General features: G+C 38.3%; 1 protein-coding gene across 1 annotated transcript in view; it reads left to right on the top strand.

The window, feature by feature from the left end:
• The window catches only part of LOC125396952 (vomeronasal type-2 receptor 116-like), a 72640-nt gene that overhangs the window by 36840 nt on the left and 13528 nt on the right, over positions 1–22272 (top strand). Inside the window, exons 2-5 of the mRNA XM_087898037.1 lie at positions 2339–2627; positions 3305–4111; positions 15654–15881; positions 18137–18260. Coding sequence (XP_087754163.1) covers positions 2339–2627; positions 3305–4111; positions 15654–15881; positions 18137–18260 — 1448 coding nt within the window. The remainder of the gene's footprint in view (positions 1–2338; positions 2628–3304; positions 4112–15653; positions 15882–18136; positions 18261–22272) is intronic.

Below are 22272 nucleotides of genomic sequence, written 5' to 3' on the forward strand. Positions count from 1 at the left end.
GACTTGAGAAAAGCCCTGCACTTTCCCATTACAAAAAGATTGAATAAAAATGATACAACTTCCACTCCCAGGACTTGACAATTAACTCAGATTTTTCCTTTCAGGATTCCCTAAAGATGCTGTCACCCCCAGACAGTAGGAAGTAAATTTAAGAACACAGCACCCACATTGCCAAGATGTGTGGAGGTTGGTTTTGGTCTTCCATTGAGTTATGGATATTTGTCATTGTTTAGGCAGATTGGTTACAAGTTATTATTGGTAATAGTCAGGAAAAAAGCTAAACAAAGTAGATTTGTTTCAGGGTTCTTGTTTGGGGGACTAAAAAGTAGATACAGATATGAAAGGATAAAGGGGGAGATTATTGAATCTGCTCTGAAATGACTTAAATAGTCCCAGGAAATTATTCAGCTGTATCAAATATTCCTTCAATATCAATAAATACTCAAGAGAATTTATTTTACTATGATAAATGTGACAAAAACTTTCAGTGGGAGTTCATCTGTCATAGTCAGAATATCAGATGAAAAATTATGCTAATTCAAATTGGAAAATCATCATATCTACACCAGATGAGACTGAAAAAACACAAATGATGAAAGCTGCCAATGTGCTTCAGACTTTATCCAATATCAAAGTATTGGAGAGAAAATTTTTGTAGGTGTATATGTTCATATTTAGTCCCAGTTTTTCAGTGTAGATTAAACTAAATAGAAAGAGGGGAAGGAGGGAGCGAGGGAGGGAAGGAGGGAAGAAGGAAGGAAGGAAAGAAGGAAGGAAGGAAGGAAGGAAGGAAGGAAGGAAGGAAGAAAGAAAGAAAGAAAGAAAGAAAGAAAGAAAGAAAGAAAGAAAGAAGACAATGGTGGGAGGTAGAAAGGAAGGAAGAAATTAAAGAAGGAAGAAGGCTATGGCTACTTGTGTCCTACCAGGCCTCCACGTACCTCCACTTACTTTTCTTTTTTTTTAAGTAATTTTATTAAATTATAAAAGTTTCCAATTACACCCCTCTCCCCAACACCCTCCCACTCCCCCCTCCCTCTCCTCCTCCCTCTTCGACCCTAAGGGCAGTCAGGGTTTCCTGCCCTGTGGGAAGTTCAAGTTCCTCCCTCCTCCCTCCAGGTCCAGGAAGGTGAGTATCCAAACAGACTGGATCCCAAAAATCCAGTATATGCAGAGGAAACTAGTCCCGGTGTCATTGTCAATGGCTTCTCAGAAAGACTCCGGGCCAGCCACATTCAGAGAATCCGGCCACATTCAGAGAATCTGGTTGGATCACGTGCTCGTTCAGTCACAGTCCAACTGCCCTTGGTAAACTCTCATTAGATCCGACCCCTTGTATCAGTGGGTGATAGCATCCCTCGCAGTCCTTCGTCATTTTCTTCGTCCTTCTTTCTTTTCAAAGCTGTACTGTAAGGCTTCCTATGCTTTCATGTCCTCTTCCTTTGGGTTACTTCTCCCTTTCATTCCCCCTTCTTTTTATCATACTCCCACAGTATTCTCTGCTTAAGACTTTTTGTACACACACCCTATACTCAGGCTCATTGTTTTCATTTTGCCAAAATCAAATGTTGATATATATGGGAGCCATGAGAATGTGCCTCTCAGAATCCAAACACAGGGACTGCAATTTGCAGAAGCCTAGCTCCTCTGCACTGAAATCTGAAATTTATTCTGAAATTTTTCCTCAGGCCATGCTTCCACCTGCTTCTCTGACATAGCCAATGACTTAATATTTTCTCTGGGCCCACAGAAAGATGCTAATATTATTCATAAGACTCCATTTTCACGACAAGATACGATTACCTACTGAAAAATACATCATTATTATTTCACCCCAAGTGGATATAAATTTTAAAATGCTAATGTTATAAAGATGCAAACATTTAATCCTTAAAAGTGATTATATTGCATGCAGAAATAATAATCATAGTTTAAATATTTCCTCTTCATAATATTTTTTTCTATTAATGTGATAAAATAGCATAACAAAAGCAAGCTAAGGAAAGGATCTATTTTGGCTTATAATTTTAGAGAGGTACTATCTATCATGTTAGGTTAGACATGGCAGCAAGAAGAGAAATCACCATGACAGGTGCATAAATTTGGCTGGTCACACTGTATTTTCACTCAAGAAATAAGAGATTGAGCCTGAACTGAAGACAAGATATAAAATCCAAAGATTTGTCTCCACTGACAAACTTCAGTTATGCTCAAACTTTTGAAAGTTCCAGAGACTTCATCAATGTCATCACATCTGACAGAGTTTTCAGATGTGAATATATGGGAGACATTTGACATTCAAGAAACAGCACCCTTAAATATTCTTGTGTCTTCTGTTCAGGTTAAACATAAAGAACTACCAGATTGTTCTGGCAATGGTTTTTGCCATTGAGGAGATCAACATGAACCCTCATCTTTTGCCGAATGTGTCTCTGGGATATGATATCTATAATATCCTGTATAATGAATGGTCGACATTGGATAGATGCATCACGTGGCTATCAGGGAAGAAATATATAAGTAATTACAACTGCAAGAAAGAAATGAAGTCTATTGCTGTACTCTCAGGAGTATCATGGATATTATCTGCCCAGATAGGAACACTGCTGGGACTCTACAAATATCCACAGGTGAGAGTGAGTAGAGTAGAGAGATGAAAAACACAAGTACAGGGTCATCTCAAGGTGAAAAATGAACGTGAAAGAAAATTATGATTATACATCTGACAAAGGTTATAATGCCAAATAGTAAGTGCTCAGTGACTTGGTGACATATCCATATTTCCTTGGTCTAGGACAGAGAAAAGGAATAGTCTGGAGTAGACAGTGATTACCTGGAACTGTGACTGATCAGGAATTAAAAAAGAAAGAAATCCTTCAGAAAGTAGAATACCAATATTTTAATGGTATTATGGTCTAGAGAGGTGGCTTTGGGAGTAAAGTATTTGATTCATAACCAGGAGAACTTGAGTGTGAATCTCTAGCATTCACATGAAATCTGGCCATGACAGGACATATCTTTAACCTCAGTTCTGGTAAAGTGGAGAGTTCCTCATTGGAAAGTCAGGCTAGCCAAAACAGTGAGCTGCAGGTTCACTTAGAGACCTATGCTCAAAATAAAAAGAAAAAATTAAAGGGAAAAATAACAAGGTAATACCATTATCAGCCTTGACCTCATGTGCACATGTATACAGATGTGATGATCAAATTCTCTTCATCACTCTAGCTGATTCTAAAGGTCTGTCATGATTTGACCCATGCTTTATGATTCCTCCTCTTAATTCTGCTTCTATTTCTTTTCATTTTAGCTGACCATTGGGGCTTTTGATCAGAACCTGAATAATCATGATCAGTTTCCTGATCTCTATCAAATGGCCTCCAAGGACACATCTCTGGCCAGTGGCATTGTCTTATTGTTGAATTATTTCCACTGGAATTGGGTGGGGTTGATTGTATCTGAAGGACAAAAAGGTGTTCAGATAATCTCAGACCTGAGGACAGAAATGGACAGAAACAGAATGTGTATAGATTTTGTGGAAATGATCCCAGTCAGTGAAGTATCCTTTTTGGCAAAGAAACAATTGAATCCTACACGGATTCTGAAATCATCAGCAAATGTGATCATCACCTATGGTGACAGTGACTTTCTGAGAGGCTTCCTGTCTTGTTTAAGACAAACATTAGTTACAGGGAAAGTTTGGATCATGAACTCAGAATGGAATGATATCATCCATTCAAAACATTTCATTTTGCAGTCATTCCATGGGAGCCTCATTTTCTCACATCACCACAAAGAAATCTCTGGTTTCAAAAATTTTACCCAAACACTTCACCCTTCCAAATACCCAGAAGATTTTTACCTTAAAAGGTTCTGGTTCTACTTTTTTAACTGCTCATTTGCTGACGATGACTGTACTACAGTTGAGAACTGTGTGCCTAATGTTTCCTTGCATGACTCACCTAACAACCATTTTGATAAGGTCATGACTGACTATGCTTACAATACATACAATGCTGTGTATGCTGTGGCCCACAGCCTTCATGAGATGCTTCTCCATCAAGCAGAAGTAAAACCATTAAGAAAGGCAGACGAGTTGATGTTTTCAGCCTGGCAGGTAATGTGTGTCCCAATGGATTGCTCATAACATAAGCAATGTAATTTTTATAAATTTATGCTTTAGGAGGTCATACTACTTATCTTAGATTCTCTAAGAGTACAAAATAAACTACTAGACACACTTACAAAGGGGTAAGTCAAGGTCTATACAGAAAAGGTTAAAAGGAAGGAAGAAAATGTGTTCTAAATCCACATCAGTATTTTATATTGACAGATCATAATTTGATTTCTGTATAAAATTGGTCATAATATGATTTTTGTATAAAAAATATAGAACATATCCAATCTTGTGAGTCCCATGAGATTCAGTGAAGGCCGTGGACTTCAGCTGAGAGGCCAGAGCTAATTGTGGAGAGTAGTGTGTCTAGGCACATGGAAGGAATCATACAAAATGGAGAACGGAATCTTCAGAGAAAAGCTGGAGGAAGGAACCAACTGAGAGTTAATTACACTTAAGTATGTAGAGTCCCATCCATGGAGAAGAGGCTTCAAAAGAAAATGAAAGAACTGAATTGGCTAAAAAAAAAGTGATACTTCACAGGACTACCACAACATGCAGCAAAGCCTGTGCAGACAGACTGGGCAGTGGAGATGAATGAGGGTAGAGTGCCCAGGCTTGTATAACTCCACAACATGCAGTAAAGACCACAGAAGAAGGGAGGGTTGGAGCTGTCACAGGGTAAGTTGCTCTGCAGATGGAGGTTTTTCTGTCCCACCCCAGCCTGCACCTGCTTCAAATACTCACTCAGGGGATTACATTATATATAAACTGTTTGGCCTATAGTTCAAGCTTATGAATAACTAGCTCTTATATTTAAATTAACCTATTTTTACTATATTTATTGAGCTATATATTTTTCTCTATTCACCTCCCTTCCTCTCCCCATTCTCCTTTCTCTCATGATCCCCACACTCTAAATTTACTCAGGAGATCTTATCTTTTTTAACTTCCCATGTAGATTAGATCCCTGCATGTTTTTTAAGGTTCTCTTTGCTGGCTAGGTTCTCTGGGATCGTGAACTGTAGGTTGGTTTTTCTTTGCTTTATGTCCAAAAACCACTTATGAATGAGTACATATTATATTTGTCTTTCTGGGTCTGGATTGCCTCATTCAATATGATGTTTTCTAGATCCATCCATTTGCCTGCAAATTTCAAGATGTCATTTTTTTCCCACTACGTAGTACTCAATTGTGTAATTGTACCACATTTTCTTTATCCATTCTTTGGTCGAAAGGCATTTAGGTTGTTTCCAATTTCTGGCTATACCAAATAATGGGGCTATGAACATAGTCAAGTACATGTCCTTTTGGTGTGATTGAACATCCTTTGGGTATATACCCAAAAGTGGTATTACTGGGTCTTGAGGTAGGTTGTTTCCTAATTTTCTGAGAAATCACCATAGTGATATCCAAACTGGTGGTATCAGTCGCACCCCCACCAGAAATTGAGGAATGTTCCCTTTGTCCCACATTCTCTCCAGCAAAAGCTGTCATCAGTGTTTTTCATCTTGGCCACTATGACAAGTGTAAGATGGAATCTCAGAGTTGTTATAATTTTCATTTCTCTGATTGCTAAGGAAGTTAACCATTTCCTTGAGCATCTTTCAACCATTTTATATCTGTCTGTTGATAGTGGTCTGTTTAGATCTGTACCCCATTTTTACTGAATTATTTGAAATTAGCACATTTCTATTAATCTATATATTGTCAAGTGGCCGTGGCATTTACTGATCTATTGGTGTTATTTCTTGGGCAACTGCTCTCCTCCTCTCTGTGTCTCTCTTTAACATTCCTGTACACCTGTATTCTGCCTTGTTATAAGCAAAAGAATATTCTTTATTAACCAATGGGGATAAAACATATCCATAGCATACAGAAGGGTTATTCAACAGCACTGCATAGACACAGACAACTGATGTGATTTCCACAGAAATAATAAGTTAAGAACTGGGAATAAAAAGGATACAAAAGAAGAAGAAGTTAAAACATCCTCCCCTGTAGATGATAATATTCTATACATGAGAGACCCTAAAGACTCTGTCAAAAATTCTCAGACCTGACATGGTGGAATTGCTGAGCAAGTGAGCCAGAACCAGAGTCCACTGAGGATCCGGACATGAATCTGGGCTCTTCAAGGGAATAGACCTAAGCCAGAACCCCTGTGGGGCATGAGTCTAGGACATCCCAGGAACTAGGCCTGAGCCAAGACTTCTGCCAGTCTGGGCATAAATCTGGGACCTCTGAGGGAGCAGGCAGGAATCAGAGATCTCTGCAGGGCCATGTGTGAGTCTGGGACCTCAGAATAAGGATGCCCAAGCCAGGACCTCTGTGGGTCCAGGCATTGGTCTGGGACATCAAAGGGAATAGGCAGGAACTCAGAACCTCAGCAGGTCTGAGCATGAGTCTGTGACCTCTGAGGGAGGAACCCTGATCCAGGTCCTCTGTGATTCTGGGTGCACCTGAGCCTGAAAACTCCAAGGCAATAGACTGGAGCCAGAAACCTTTGCAGGACCAACTCCAAGGCAGAGACTTCTGCAGGAGGGCGTCAAGACCAGGATGTACAGAAGTAGGGCAAAGCCTGTAACCTAGGCCAAAGTAGGCCTGAGACAGCAAACTCCAAGAAAGCAGAGCAAAGCACAGAAGCAGTGAGCTCTCTCCAGGAACACGGAGTAATCAACGGGGTAACTAGAACAGTAGCACTGACTGTACAATGAGAAACAACCATCTGAGCTTTGGATTCTTTGGTACCTAGAAGATTATTCAACAGAATCTTAGACAGTCCCAAACACATCTATTAGAGGAAAAGATGAGTAGAAAAGGTAAGAACACATGCAACACTACAAAGAGCAACACAATACTAGTAAAACCTAAAGACCCTACAACAGCAAGACCTGAAAAAACAAATATAGATGAAGCAGAAGAAAATGACCTAAACAAATCAAGAGAATGTTTGAAACTCTTAAAGAGGAAATGAGAAATTCCCGTAAAGAAATGGAGGAAAAGACAAACAAAAAATTGGAAGACACCAGCAAATCCCTCAAAGAAACCAAGAAAAAGAAATCAAACATATGAAAGAAACTATTCAAGACTTGAAAACTGAAATAGAAACAATAAAGAAAACACAAGCTGAGGGAACTATAGAAACAGAAATCATGAGAAAAAGATGAGGAACCACAAGTGCAAGCATGAATAGCAGACTACAATAGATGGAAGAGAGATCTCAAGCACTGAATATGCAATAGAGAAAATAGACTCATCAGTTAGAGAAAACATTAAATATAACAAAAGCTTAACCCAAAATATTCAGGAAATATAGGACACCATAAAAGGCCAAATCTAAGAATAATAGGTATAGGAGAAGGAGAAGAAGATCAACTCAAAAGCACAGAAAATATATTTAACAAAATCATAGAAAAAAAATTTCCCAACCTAAAGAAAGATATGCCTATGAACATACAAGAAACTTACAGAACAGCAAATATACTGTATCCAAAGAAAAAGTCCTCTCGCCACATAATAATCAAAATACAAAACATACAGAATAAAGAAAGAATATTAAGAGCTACAAAGAAAAAAGGCCAAGTAATATATAAAGGTAGACCTATCAGAATTACACCTGACTTCTCATTGGAGACAATAAAAGTCATAAGGCCATGGTTAAGCATTATGCAGACATTAAGAGACCAGGGATGTCAGCCCTACTATACCCAGCAAAACTTTCAATCACCATAGAAGGCCAAAACAAGATATTCCATGAAAAAAATAGATTTCACCAATAACTAACCACAAACCCAGGCCTACACAAAATACAAGAAGGAAAACTCCAACCCAAGGAAGTTGGTACACCAACAAAAGCACAGACAATTGATGGTCTAATAGCATCAAACCCAAATAAGGGGGAAAATGAACAAATTAACATCATCAACAATAAAAACTAAATTAACAAGAGATAGAAATCACTGGTAATTAGCATCCCTTAATGTAAATGGACTCAACTCACGTATAAAAAGACACAAGCTAACAGATTGGATATGAAAACAGAATCTATCCTTCTTCTGTATACAAGAAACACATCTCAACCTCAAAGACAGACATTGTCTCAGAGAAAAGGGTTGGGAAAAAATATACCAATCAAATAGATCTAAGAAACAAGCAGGTATAGCTATCCTAATATCTAACAAAATAGACTTCAAGCTATAATCAGTCAAAAGAGACAAAGAAGGTCATTTCATATTAGTCACAAGACAAATATATCAAGAGGAAATCTCAATACTGAACATCTATGCCCCAGATACAAGGGCACCCTCATATGTAAAAGAAACACTTCTAAAGCATAAATCATACATTAAACCCCACATACTAACAGTTTCAATACTCCCCTCTCACCACTGGACAGGTCAGTCAGACAAAAAATGAGCAGAGAAATAAGAGAACTAGCAGATGTTATGACTCAAATGGACTTAACAGACCTCTATAGACTATTCCATCCAAACAGAAACAAATATACCTTCTTCTCAGCACCTCATGGAACCTTCTCAAAAATTGACCACATGCTCAGTAACAAAACTAACCTCAACAAATACAAAAAGAAATGTAATAACCGAATGTACCTTATCAGATCATCATGGTTTAAAACTAGAAGTCAACAGCAATACTAATTTCAGAAAGCCCACAAACACATGGAAATTAAACAATATTCACCTGAATCATCAATGGGTCAAGAAAGAAATAAAGGGAGAAATTGAAGACTTCCTAAAATTCAATGAAAATAACCACACAACAGACCCAAATTTATGGGACACAGTGAAAACAGTGTTAAGAGGCAAGTTCATAGCATTAAATGCCTACATAAAGAAGCAGAATTCCATCATGAAATCTTAATGTACCAGTTGATCTGTCAGTCTGTCAAGTAGAAATTTATCAAGTCCCACCCCTAGCTGAAGACCTTCAGACAATCAATGCCTGCTGGGAGAGGGAGAATAATCCAGAGATGTGCACCCTGACAGGTTTTCCAGTCCAAAGTTATCAGCACTAAACATATGTACATACAAATATCAATAAAAGACTCAGTAACATGTGTGTGTGCACATGCATTTGTATGTATACTTGTGTTTGCATAGGTCATGAAGTTAAAAGGGATGTGGGGGCTATAGAAAGAATTGAGATGGGAAGGGCAAAGTAGAAATTATAGAAATGCAGCTTAATTTAGTTTAGTTTAGTCACGTATGAAATTCTCTAGAAAATAATCTTTAAAACAGTATATTCTTCATAGACATAAAAATTCTTAAAATTAATATGAAAGCACAAAAAAACAAGTGTACTCAAAGCAATCCTAAACAAAATGAATACTACTAGAGGTATCATGATTTCTATACTAAACTTATATACTACAGAGTCACGACTCATAACTTATACTACAGAGCTATTGGTTAATATTAAATAAATAACATGGTACTGAAACAAAAACAGATAGATGAGCAACAGAATCAAATAGAATAATAAAGAAGTTAAATACAAATCCACACAATTACAGCTAGCTTATTTTTTAAATAAACCTGCCAAATATATACATTGAAGAAAAGACTATCTTCAACAAATGGTTCTGTGTGAAAACTGGATTTTAATATGTACAGAATGAAACTACCTCCTTATCACTGACCCTGAACAAAACTAAATTTAAATTTATCAAGGTGTTCAACATAAGTTGTGACACCCTGTAACGGCAAGAGGAAAACGCTTCAGTTTATGAACACGTGTGAGCATAGGAAAGGACTCTGTCAGCACAGGAAATAAGACACCAAACAAAACAAATGGGATCTTTTGAAACTAAAATTTTCTGTACAACAAAACAAACTGTCAAGTAAAGAGGCAGGCCACAGAAAGGGAGAAAATATTTTCCAGCTGTATAGCAAACTAAGTATTCCTGTAAAGATAGACATAGAACTCAGAAAATCCAAATGATGGGCTACGGACCTGAACAGAAAGTTCTCAAAATATGAAATAAATGTGGCAAGTACACACTTTCCACGTCCTTCGCCAGCAAGGACATGCAGGTTAAAACTACAGTAAGAGTCCATCTAACCCCAGCTAGAATGGCCACCAAAAAAAAAAAACCATAACCGTCAATGACAACAGATGATATTATAGATGTGGAGAGCAGGGAAACCTTACGCACTGTTGGGCGTAGTGGAAACTAGTGCAGTCACTCTGGAAATCAGTCTGGGGGCTTCTTAAAGAGCTCAAAAAGAGTCAGCATATAACCTTCCTATACCATTCCTGGTCACACACTCAAAGGACTCGATACCTAACCACAGAGTGATGGAGGAGGGTTATCTGTCTATTGTGTTATTTTTATTGGTCAATAAAGAGACTGCCTTGGCCCTTTGATAGGACAGAAAATTAGGTAGGCGGAGTAAACAGAACAAAATGCTGGGAAGAAGGGAAATGAGGCAGACGCCATGGAGCCAGCCACCAGGTCAGACATGCTGAATCTTTTCTGGTAAGCCACACCTCGTGGTGCTGTACAGATTATTAGAAATGGGTTAATCAAGATGTGAGAGTTAGCCAGTAACTAACTCTCTAGAGATAATGGGCCAGGCAGTGGTTAAATGAATACAATTTGTGTGTTGTTATTTTTGGGGCTAAGCTAGTTGTGTAGGAACCGGGTGGGATGAAAAGCAGGCCGGCTAGCTCAGTCGGTAGACATGAGACTCTTAATCTCAGGGTCGTGGGTTCGAGCCCCATGTTGGGCGCCAAGTATCGGCGAATCAATCCCACACCAGTTATGTTTTAAGGGGTTATTTATTTTGGGGGGTAAAACTTACATACACCATAAACCGTCAGGAAGGGAGCCTAGTCACTGGAGCAGGAGCCGGGAGCAGGAACCGGGACCAAACGCCGGAACCAAGAGAGCCTGATCCGGGATCTGTGGCTCTTTTTAAAAGAGAAATATACCATGCCCCAGTGGGCTGGTATTTCAGCGGCTATTGGCTGACGGAGCGGAAGGCGCTCCCCACCGCACTGTGGGCTTGTGCTTCAGCGACTATTGGCTAAGGCAGTGGAAGATACTCCCACAACAACAGAGATGCTTGTGCATCCATATTCACTGTTGTCCTCACAGTGACCAGGTAATGAAAATCAGCCAAAATTTCATAAGTTAATGAATGTACCATGAGGTGCCTAGAAACAAGGGAATGTTATTCATCCATAAACAGAAATGAAATCATCAGATTTTCACGTAAATGGATAAAACTTGAAAAAAATCATTCTGTGTTAAGTGATTCAGGTCCAGAGAGACAAAATGTAGATGGCTACAATTCTTTCGCTATGTGTACTTATCCTGCAGTGCCTGTAGAATTAAAGATAGAAAAATATAAATAAGCTATTCATGGGTATTTGAAAACAAAGGATAGAAAATATGGATAAAATAGAAATAGAAGAGGGTTCTTGATTGTAGAAAAGGTGAAAAAGAGGATTCCTAGTGGTAGAAAAATTGAAACAAGCAGGGGAGTAGAAAAGACAGAACAGAAGAGAGAGTTAATCACAAAATCATATGCAAAGCTACTATGTTTAACTCAAATTAAAGTAATATTTTCTTAAAGTGATAGGGTAGATAGCTGCATAACTGGAAAATTTGCATGTTTGTAGAAGTTAGGAGTTACTAAACAAAAATCCTAGTAACAGGTATGAGACACCTCCATATGACATCTTGGTCAGGGAGATCACAGATTCCACAATCAAAAATAAATAAAGATAGATTCCTGCCACAGTTTTTGCTTATAAACCAGAAATAGAGTACAATAACCTATTGCATCAGATACTACACAACTTGGATGCATGATATAGAGATAACAAACTGGAACTGAGCCAGACACATCTTTCCTGATGGCTACATTTCATAGTACCAGAAGGTGTTATGAAGGCTGTTAGGGAGAAAAAGTAGGCTGTGGTCCAGCTAATCCAACACTGGTTGACTGTGAGCAGAAAATCCAGTAATCTAGCAGTTGCAGTTCATGATGCTGGATGTCTCAGCTGTCCTTCAGTAGACACTGGAATTTCAGAGAAGTAGACACTAAGCCCACTGAAGGAATGGATTTGCTAGCCAAAAGTGCAGGCAAAGAACAAAAGCTGCCTTCATCCACATGTTTTATAGCCTTCGGCAGAAGACACAGCTCAGATTATGTCTGAACTAGATATCTGGATAAAAAGCATGTGTTCCTACTGCAAAGATCTAGATTAGAAGTGGATCTTCCTACTTCCAATTAAGCAAAAAATTCCTCACAGGTGTGCTCTGTAATTTTATGTAGTTGATTATAGATGTAGTCAAATTGACAACCAAGAATAATCATCACAAGTTCACCCCTCATCAACTAGACACAAAATTATATTGTTTATGTCATGTTTATTTTCCAAATAAAAACAATAACCAGATCATGATAAAAATATAAGCATGATATAACTATTCCATGTAAAATTGCAAATGCATTATATATTTTAAAAGGTCATAAATATGCCTAAGATACTATAACTATCCCTCATATAATCACAAATGCATTATAAACTTAGAATAGGTGGAAATGTTCCTTTAGGGACATTCTTTAGTATCTCAAACTTATATATGATAACCATTGATATTCTTTTAATTGATACTATATTACATGATACAGAAATTGAGGAAAGAAAACAAAAATATTTGTACAAAGGCATTCTTAACAAAATATGACAGAAACATTCATATCAGTTGTTAAAGTGGTTGCAATTATAATGGCCCCTAAAGAGAATGGTATTATTAGGGGGTGTGACTTTGTTGAAATAGGTATGACCTTGTTGGAGGAAGTGTGTAACTGTATGGTTGTCTTTGATGTTTTCTTTGCTCAAACTTCACTCCTGTAACACACAGTCCACTTCCTGTTGCCTCGTGATCATGATATAGCCAGTACCACATCTGCCTGCATAAATACTCCCTGCCATGATGACAATGGGCTAAACCTATGAAACTGTAAGCCTCCACCTCAAATAAATGTTTTCCTTTATAGGAGTTGTCATGGTCATGAACTCTCTTTAAAGTATTTGAAACCTTAACTAAAATAGAAGTTGGTGCCAGGGACTGGGTTATTGCTGTGATAGGCCTGACCACATGTTTGTTTGGAGGAATTTGGGCTTTGGTACATTGGGTTAGGATAGCAGTTGTTTTGAACACTGCTTAATGGGCCATACTAGTAGGAGCATGGAAAAACAGTGATGCTAAGAGCTATTTGAACTGTAGATGACTTGCTCAAGATGTTTCAGTGGAGAAGAATTTTAGTATGTGGCATAGAGATTGTATTTGTAATATTTTGGTGAAAAATGTGGCTGAATTTTGCCCTTGTCAGAAGAGTCTGCCTGAGGCTAAAGGGGGAAAGTTTTGGATTAATTATATTGGCAGAGGAAATCTCAAAACAGTCTAGTGTAGACTCTGTTGTTTGGTAATTATTTGAAACTCTAATGAAGATTTATAGTGAAAAGGGGCTAGCTGAGAAAATAAAAGTATAAAATATATTGATTGAGAAAAGGTCACCACAAAGTAAAATAGAACTAAATCCTGTGATCAAGGAGCTAAACAGATTAGGAAATAGAACAAAGTAGGTGTTGACCTCCTCAGGGCAACACCCCACCCAGCTAAATTTCCAACTTGTGAAAAAGGAATTAAAGAAAAGCTTAGAGATTCATGTGGTGGTGTACACCTTTAATCCCAGCACTTGGAAGGCAGAGGATGGTGGATCTCTGAGTTTGAGGACAGCCTGGTCTACAGACCAAAGTTCAAAGACAGCCAAGTTTAGGCAATAAAGGTAACAACCCAAAACAGAAAAATGGTAAAGCTGAAATTTGATGTTGTGGGGGCATGTTCCAGGCCCAGAAAGCAGCAGAACTTGACAGCTTCAGGCACATTATTCTGACTTTAGATTTAAGGATAAAAGAAACAGGTTATGAAATTTGCTTTCACACCTAAGGAAAGCCACTGAGGCCAGGCATGTATTAGGAGTGTTTTTTTTAATGGGCCAAGCAGTGTATTTCATTAATACAGTATATGTGTGATTATTTTGGGGCCGAGCAGCCAGGAACAAACAAGTGGTCTCCTCCGACACTTAGACCCAAATTTTGAAATCAAGATATCAGGAGTGTTCCTAAATGGAGGCCTAGAAAGGCCACTGCATGAAGCTGTGAAGCTGAAGCCTGGATTGCCTTGGAGACCCCAAGACATTAGAAATGCCACAGTCATGGGATACCTGTGAAGGAAAGCTGCTAAGGGAATAAACAACCCAGGAGAAAGAGGTGTATTGCAGTCAACAAAGATAAAAGAAATTAAAGATGTGAAGAACATTTCAGCATCAGACATAGAAATTCAGAGTTTGGAGTTTGCCTGGCTTACTTTGGTCCATTATTTCCTCACTGTGTTCCCTTTCCTATATTTTGGAATGGAAATGTATATCCTATGCCATTATATGTTGGAAGTATTTAATCTGTTTTTTATTTTGATTTTATGAATTTTATGCATGAGTCTCAGAAGAGACTTTGGACATTAAAACAAGCTCGGGACTATTATACAATATAGGTGCTTTTAAAGTTAGACTGAATGCATTTTTGCATTGTGGTATAGCTGCATATCATTGGGAGCCAGGGAGTAGAATGTGGTGGTTTGCAAGAAAATGGCCCCCAAAGAGAATGGCACTATTAGGAGGTGTGACTTTGTTGGAGTAGATATGGCCTTGTTGGAGGAAGTGTGTAACTGTACAGGTTGTCTTTTAAGTCTCTTTTTACTCAAGAATCTCATCTAACACCAAAAGGTAGTCAGAGCCTCGTTTTATAAGCACTCTCTAAGCAATATACTGGTCAATTTTTATCAATTTGACACAAATGACAGTCACCGGGGGAAGGAGAAGCCTCAGTTGAGAAATTATAACCCGACAACAGGTTGACTTATGGGCAAGTCTATGAGGCATTTTCTTGATAAATAATTGATGTGGGAGAGTCCATCCCACTGTGGACAATGCCATCCCTGGTCAGATTGTTCTGGATTGTGTAAGAATGAAAGTGCAGCAAGCCATGGAAGATAAGTCAGTAAGTACATTCCTCTATGGTCTCCACTTCATTTCCTACCTCCAGGTTCCTGCCTTGAGTTCTTGATTTGGCTTCCTTCAGTGATGGATTGTAACATTCAAGCTTTTATCACAGCAATAGAAAGCAAAACAGGAAAGGTTAATTCTAAAAATAAATAGATATGGCTAACTGTAGACAAACTGACAACTTCCAGATTTTCTTTCATTTACTGATTATTTTTGTGCTTGTAATTGATAATTACTATCTATTGCTAAGATTGTTATTTTCAAAAATATTGTAATATTTTAGCTAGCCATAGGCTGCCATTTGCCCTACATTCTTGATACCTATATCAAATTTGCTTTATTCATTAAGGATTTAAACAATATAAAACTTTCCCAAACACTTCAGTTCTTTGTCTTCACTCTGGTACCATCTTCATAAAATAATATATCCTTTTTAGCTGCACCCTTTTCTAAAAGACATGGAATTTACTAATAATGCTGGAGAACAAGTGAATTTGGATGAGAAAATGAAACTGAATGCAGAGTATGATATACTCAACTATTGGAACTTTCCAGAAGGTCTAGAACTTAAGGTAAAGGTTGGACAGTTTTCACCATATGGTCCACTTGGTCAACAATTATCTTTATCTGAGGACATGATAGAATGGGCCACAGGAATTACAGAGGTGAGTTGGGTATAACTGTAATGCTATGAACTACACATATTAAAACAAATCTTGATCAGTATAATCTAACCAAAAAGCTATCTACAATGAATACTTTCTTGTAAAGGAATGTAATTTCTTCCAATAGAGTCTCTCTTCATGGAAGACTCCATTTCCAAGAATCTCAGTTTCTTTTTTGTAGAACTTTTATATCATATTTCTTTGTTTGGAAACTTTTTATCTTATTGGTCTTTTGCTTTATATGTGTGTGTTTCATGGGAGTTTTATTTGTTTTCAGCTTTGTTTGCTTGTTTTGTAAACAGAGAGAAAGAAAGGGAAAGGAGTTGAATGGAGGGGGAAATCTGAGAGGAACTGAAGGAAGAAGCATGATCAAAATATTTTGTGTGAAAAAGTCTTTTAATGTCTTTTAAATACTACAATACATATTTTTCTTTATTTTTCTTTTGCCTGTCAGTTTTATGATTTTATGATATACAGATATTTTTAAGTTTTCTATATAAATTTTAAAAATGTAAATATATAAAATATATGTTTTTGTTTGTGGACCCATATAGAATTTAGGATAATTCTATTTCTGTGCAGAACAAAATGGGAATTTTAAATTGGTATGCTTTGAATCTATAAATAGTTTTTGGTAGAATGGTCATTTCCACAATATTAATTCTATGAATTCTTGAACATGAGATGTCCTAACGTCTTTATGGGGTTCAATTACAACAACAGATACAGTATTTTAACAGAAATATTCATGTTAACTTGCAGTAGAGGACAGTTGTGTATTTTTTTCCTAACATGGTCCAAAGACAGCATCACTAGAGTACTGATTGGAGAAGATATCCTTCACTGGTAGTTAGACCTAAGGGTGTCCATAATTCCTTCAACAGTAAATCGAGGAAGGAATTGGAGAAATGGAAAAGAGAGAGTAAAGTAGGAATAAGCAGCACAGTGCATGGTTTAGGCCTTGAATGATAGTGGAGGAAATATTTCATAGCAGTTCACCAAGGCAGCGGTAGAGGTGCAGTCTGCTCAGGCAGTGGTTTCCAGGATGCCCAGCAGGAATCTCAGCTCCAAGCTCCTCTGCCTCATTTCAGTTCCCATCTGCCCACCCAGTTTTGCTCCCACCATCAATCCACTCACAGCTAACAAACTGGGCTGACATGTTCCAGCTGCTGTTTTCTAGTGTCCATGCCCAACTGCCCTCATTGACGGCTACTTTTGTCCTTGACCTGGTGCGAGCAAGATGGTGAAATAGCGCTAGCTTGACTGTTCCTTTGGAAACAAAAGTGCCATATAGGATTACTTTTTTCCTTCAATTCTTTCTCTGCCAAAAGTAGAGTCTATTTGATTTTTATTGTGACTCTTGTGACTTTTGTGTTTTACTGAATCTTTCAAAAGCAGCTTTTAATCCATTATCATACCCAGCAATTCCTTGAACCAAGAATGTGCTGTTTAAATTTTATACTTTCAATTTAAGGAAGAGAATTTTCTTATATACTCTATGGAACTAGAGCATGCTCATTTACCAATATGCATCTAAATGCTCATACATTTCATATGAAAATATGCACACCATCTGTTGTTGGGGGTTTTCATTACTGACATAGCTTTAGGTTGAATTTGGATAATTCTGGGACTCATAGCTGTTACTTTGGTGGGATAAGGCACTATGGTGTTGTTTGTGGCAGTAGAAGACACTCACTTCATGCCAGCAAAACTAGAGGTAGGCTGAGTCCGTTGTCCCAGTACACCTTTCAAATGATTGGCAAACCTCCAATCATTAACTTTCTCACCTTTTAAAAATTATTTTGTTTTTGCGTTTCACTGTTTATATGCATGTGAAGGAAGGAACTATTATTTCTGCATGATGAGTGTAGGTGCCTATGGAGGCCAAAAGAGGCTGTTGGATCCCATGGAGCTGGAGTTATAGGCAGCTTTGAGCCATGTAATGTGGGTCTGGGAACCAAATTACCTCTGCGAGAACATCCCATGCTGTTAATACTGAACCATTTCTCCAACCCCAAGACCTCTCCACTTAAAGACTTCACCATGTCTCAGCAGCACCATAGGTTGAAGGTCATCACCGTAAAAAAGGTATTTGGTGTCCAAGCTACAGCAACATCCAATCAGTTGATTATTTATGGATACAAAAAAACTATGTTCACTAATTATCCAGTTCTACGAATAATGTGCTCACTATAGTAGTAGGTATAATTCAGATTTTGAATTATAACTTGCTCACATCTGATTTTCTTCAGACTCCCCAGTCTGTCTGCAGCAAAAGTTGTAGTCCTGGATTCAGAAAATCTTTCCCAGAAGGAAATGTGGCTTGTTGTTTTGACTGCATTCTGTGTCCAGAGAATCAGATTTCAAACACGACAGGTAAGTGTGTTTTATGGAGAAATTCTCTACTTCTAATTAAGTCTGTTTTATGAAGATTCTAGACATCTGAACACTGATTCCCACATTTGTACTTCAAAAACTTTACACACCGAGCCATTTCCCTAGCCCTAGATGCTTATTAATAAGAAAAGGAATATTAAGCAAAGTGTAGTGATGCACACCTTCTGTACTCAGGAGACAGAGGCAGGCCGATCTCTGTGAGGTTACAACCAACCTGTTCTACATAACAAGTTCCGGGACAGCCAGGGCTACATAATGAAAACTACTGTGGGACAATTGTTTGCACCCTGTCAATTGTATTTTATTAAAACACTGATTGGCAAGTAACCAGACAGGAAGCATAGGCAATGTGATCAGGCAGGAAGTAGAGGTGGGGCAATGAGAATTCTGGGAAGAGGGAAGTGCATTCTGTAGTCGTGATCCAGACACGGAGCAAGCAAGATGTGACTGCCTCACCGCAAAAGATATCGAACCACGTGACTAATATAGACAAAAAGTAAGGGTCAATGTAAGTTATAAGAATTAGTTAACAAGAAGCCTGAGCTAATGGGTCAATTAGTTTATAACTAATGTAGACCTCTGTGTGATTTCTTTGTGACTTAACAACTGAAGGAACTGGGCAGGACAGAAACCTAAGACATTAGAAAACTGCTTCAAAAGTCATTTTAATACCAAATAAATTTCCTTCACATTGATGTTTTTGAAGCCAATCACAGGGCTAAGGGGACTGAAGCCTACGAGTATCTGTGATCTTCTCTGTGTCTTCTGAGGTGGTATGCAACACACACGGAATGACTAGACTGTTTAACACTCATATTCACACACTGTCTCCTTTTGGTTTGGGTACACAAAAGGTGATTAACCAAAGTGATTTGAACCAAAAAGTAGGTGAAATTCCTCTCTGCTTCTTTACACACTTGAAAGAGTTGGCGGGGGATTTGAAATGAGCTAGACAAAGATTGTTTACAAATTCTTCACCACCTTGGAGTCAGGGGAAATGTTTCCCTACTGGGTGTGTCTCCAGATACCTCTGAAAATGGGCAAGGGGTGACAGATCTTCAAAGATCTGTGCTGGGAGAGAGAACAACAAACATGATCTGCCAAACTCATTCCAGGAGCCCTCACACTAAACTCCTAGCTTAACACACAGGCAGCCCTCTACTTCCCCACACTCAGAGAGGTTTCATCCATTTTCAAGGGAAGCACTTTCCACCTCATTCTGCAAGTCTGAATCCCCCACAGTATAGATCTCATAGCAAGTTTATGTCAGAGGTGCACCCCAGAACCAAGATTGTCACATGAGTGACACCCACTGACCATTCTAGAAGTAAGAAAGGCAGATGTTTGTGATCCCAGAGAAGCTCAGACAATAGAACCTCTCTCAGCCAGCTCATGGTACTGCACATTGAGAATCTGAAGAGTAACACAGAGGTCTCTTCCTCTAAATGACCCTGATTAGCAGGTTAAGTGTCTTGTCTTTTGAGGTTATAGTCTGAAGGGAAGTTAGATTCTACTCCAACTCTCTCTCTCTCTCTCTCTCTCTCTCTCTCTCTCTCTCTCTCCCCCTCTTTTTTTTCTCCTCTCTCCCATAACCCACTCCTGAATTACTATTGTCATAATATGGGTCTAGGTGCACTTTTATGACCATTTAACTGTGTAAAAGTTCTGGGTTGCGCCAGGTTGGAGTTTTCTTGTTGAATCCCAGAGCTTATATGTCGTATCCCTGTTAACATACAACCAGCCAATGTCATTTCAGTTCCATCTTGTGGGAAAACAGGAGAGTACTCTCTGCTTCTTTTCTACTACAGTTCCTCTTTCATGAAGTTCTTTACACCTTTAAGAATGAAATAAAAGATACACATCAATTACTGCATACCTGTAGTTGATAAACATTATAGAAATTACCATATTAACGATTCATGGAATCTAGTATCGTGAATATAAGTAGAAATGGCATGCTCCCAACTCTTTTAGTATTGAAATTCAAAGTGGTGGAGCATGATATAGACTCAGGGAACTAGGAGACAAAGGTAAAAGGATAGTTTCAGCATAAATTTTAAAACTAGCATGGACAGCATGGTGAGACATGTATTTGAAACAGTTTTAAAATGGTTTCATAAACAAGCCATTGGAAAATGGCAATATCAATAGACACACTAACTCAGAAGGGTGAGTTATCATGGGGTCCCAACCCAAAGAACTGGTGACAAGGCAACTGGTGACTGCTGAAAGGGAGAATTAGTCTCCTCCTGAGGATGAAGCTAATTACCTGTCTAATAGAAAATGGTCAGCCCTGAAACCATGTACACAGACAAGAAAAATGACTTGGCAGATTGTATTTGTACATGTGTCCATGAATGTGTAAATATGTAAATGTATGCATTGTGTGTGTGCGCACATATGTGTATATGTGTGTGTGCACACATATGTGTATGTGTGTGTGTGTGTGTGGTTGATGGGGGAAAGAGGCTATCAATGTGAGAGTCTGGGGATATGGGGGGAGTTGGGAGCAGGAACATGGGAGTGACTGGAGGGAGGAAAGGGAAGAGGGTAAGCAATACAATTATACTGTAAGTTAAAATGCAAAAACATTAAATAAGTATTTTTGAATGAGGGTTTAAGAGTTTGGTCATAGTTTAAAATGCTTGCTTGCTTTTTCAGAGGACCCAAATTTATTTCCTAACACTCACATCAGGCAGTTCACAACTGCCTATAAAAGTCTAGATTTATGGTCAAATGTCACTGGCCCTCATGGGCACTCATGTACATATTGCCCATATGCACACATACATTCTTTACATATATTTTTACAATTTTTATTCATTTTATTGAGCTACACATGTTTCTCTGCTTCCCTCCCTTCTACTGTCTCCATTAAACTTTTTTAATTTACTTTTTTTTTAAAAAAAAAGGGGGGGGGGTAATTATCTTCCATGGAATTGAACTAAGGTTGTGGACTTGGTGGCAAGCACCTGTGCCCAGTGAGCCATCTTGAAGGCTCTCTAATGTATTTTTTTAAGTCTTTGATGAGTGGAATTGGCCATCTAGCTCCATTGATAGAGTGCTTGCCTAGGTTTCAGTTCCAAAACTGTATGTGCTGTATTTGGTGATTCACACATAGTTCCAGCACTTGGGAGAAGAAGGGAAGAGGATCAGAAGTCCAAGTTTATCCTCAGCAACACAGTAAATACAAGAGACTATCTCAAAATAAAGTATTTCATTAGCGTATATTTGGTGTATAATAAAATGGGTGTTATGAATATTTGTTCACATATAACATACAATTTGACCATATTTACATCCACATCCTCCCTTGTCCCCCTCCTTCCTTCTAGAAGTTCTACTTCTGTCCAAGTAGTCTAATCTGTGTGTGTGTGTGTGTGCATGTGTGTGAGTATGTATGCATGCACCTGGGGTGTGTGTGTGTGTGTGTGTGTGTGTGTGTGTGTGTGTGTGTGTGTAAAACCTAGATTACAATAATGAAAGAAAGCATACAAATATTGCCTTTGGAAACCTGATTAATTTTATTTAATAAGATAGTTTCTACAACCATATATAACTAGTTCTGAGGAATCTTATGACTTTTGAAGACAGCAGCTATATACATGGTACAGGCAAAACACCCATGCACATAAAATAGATGAATCTACAAGAAAAAACAAACAAATAATAAATAATAAAATGTATTGTCTTATAATTGTGTTATAAAGGCATGCAAGTTTTGTTCCCTGTTCTACTGATCTGAGGGGACACTGTGATCACAACAACTCTTATAAAGAAAGCTGGGGCCTGCTTACATTTTCAGAGGTTTACTCCATCATCATGGCAGTAAACATGGTAGCACACCAGCAGACATGGTGCAGGCAGAGTAGCTGAGGGCTCTACATCTGAATCTGTAGAAAGCAGGAAGAGAGCCACTGAGACTGGCTTTGGTTTTTGAAAGCTCAAAGTCCATCCCCAGTGACATACTTCCTCCAACAAAGCCATACCT

Source organism: Myodes glareolus, chromosome 2, assembly GCF_982192425.1.
Source record: "Myodes glareolus chromosome 2, mMyoGla1.1, whole genome shotgun sequence".
In the NCBI taxonomy this organism is placed as follows: Eukaryota; Metazoa; Chordata; class Mammalia; order Rodentia; family Cricetidae; genus Myodes; species Myodes glareolus.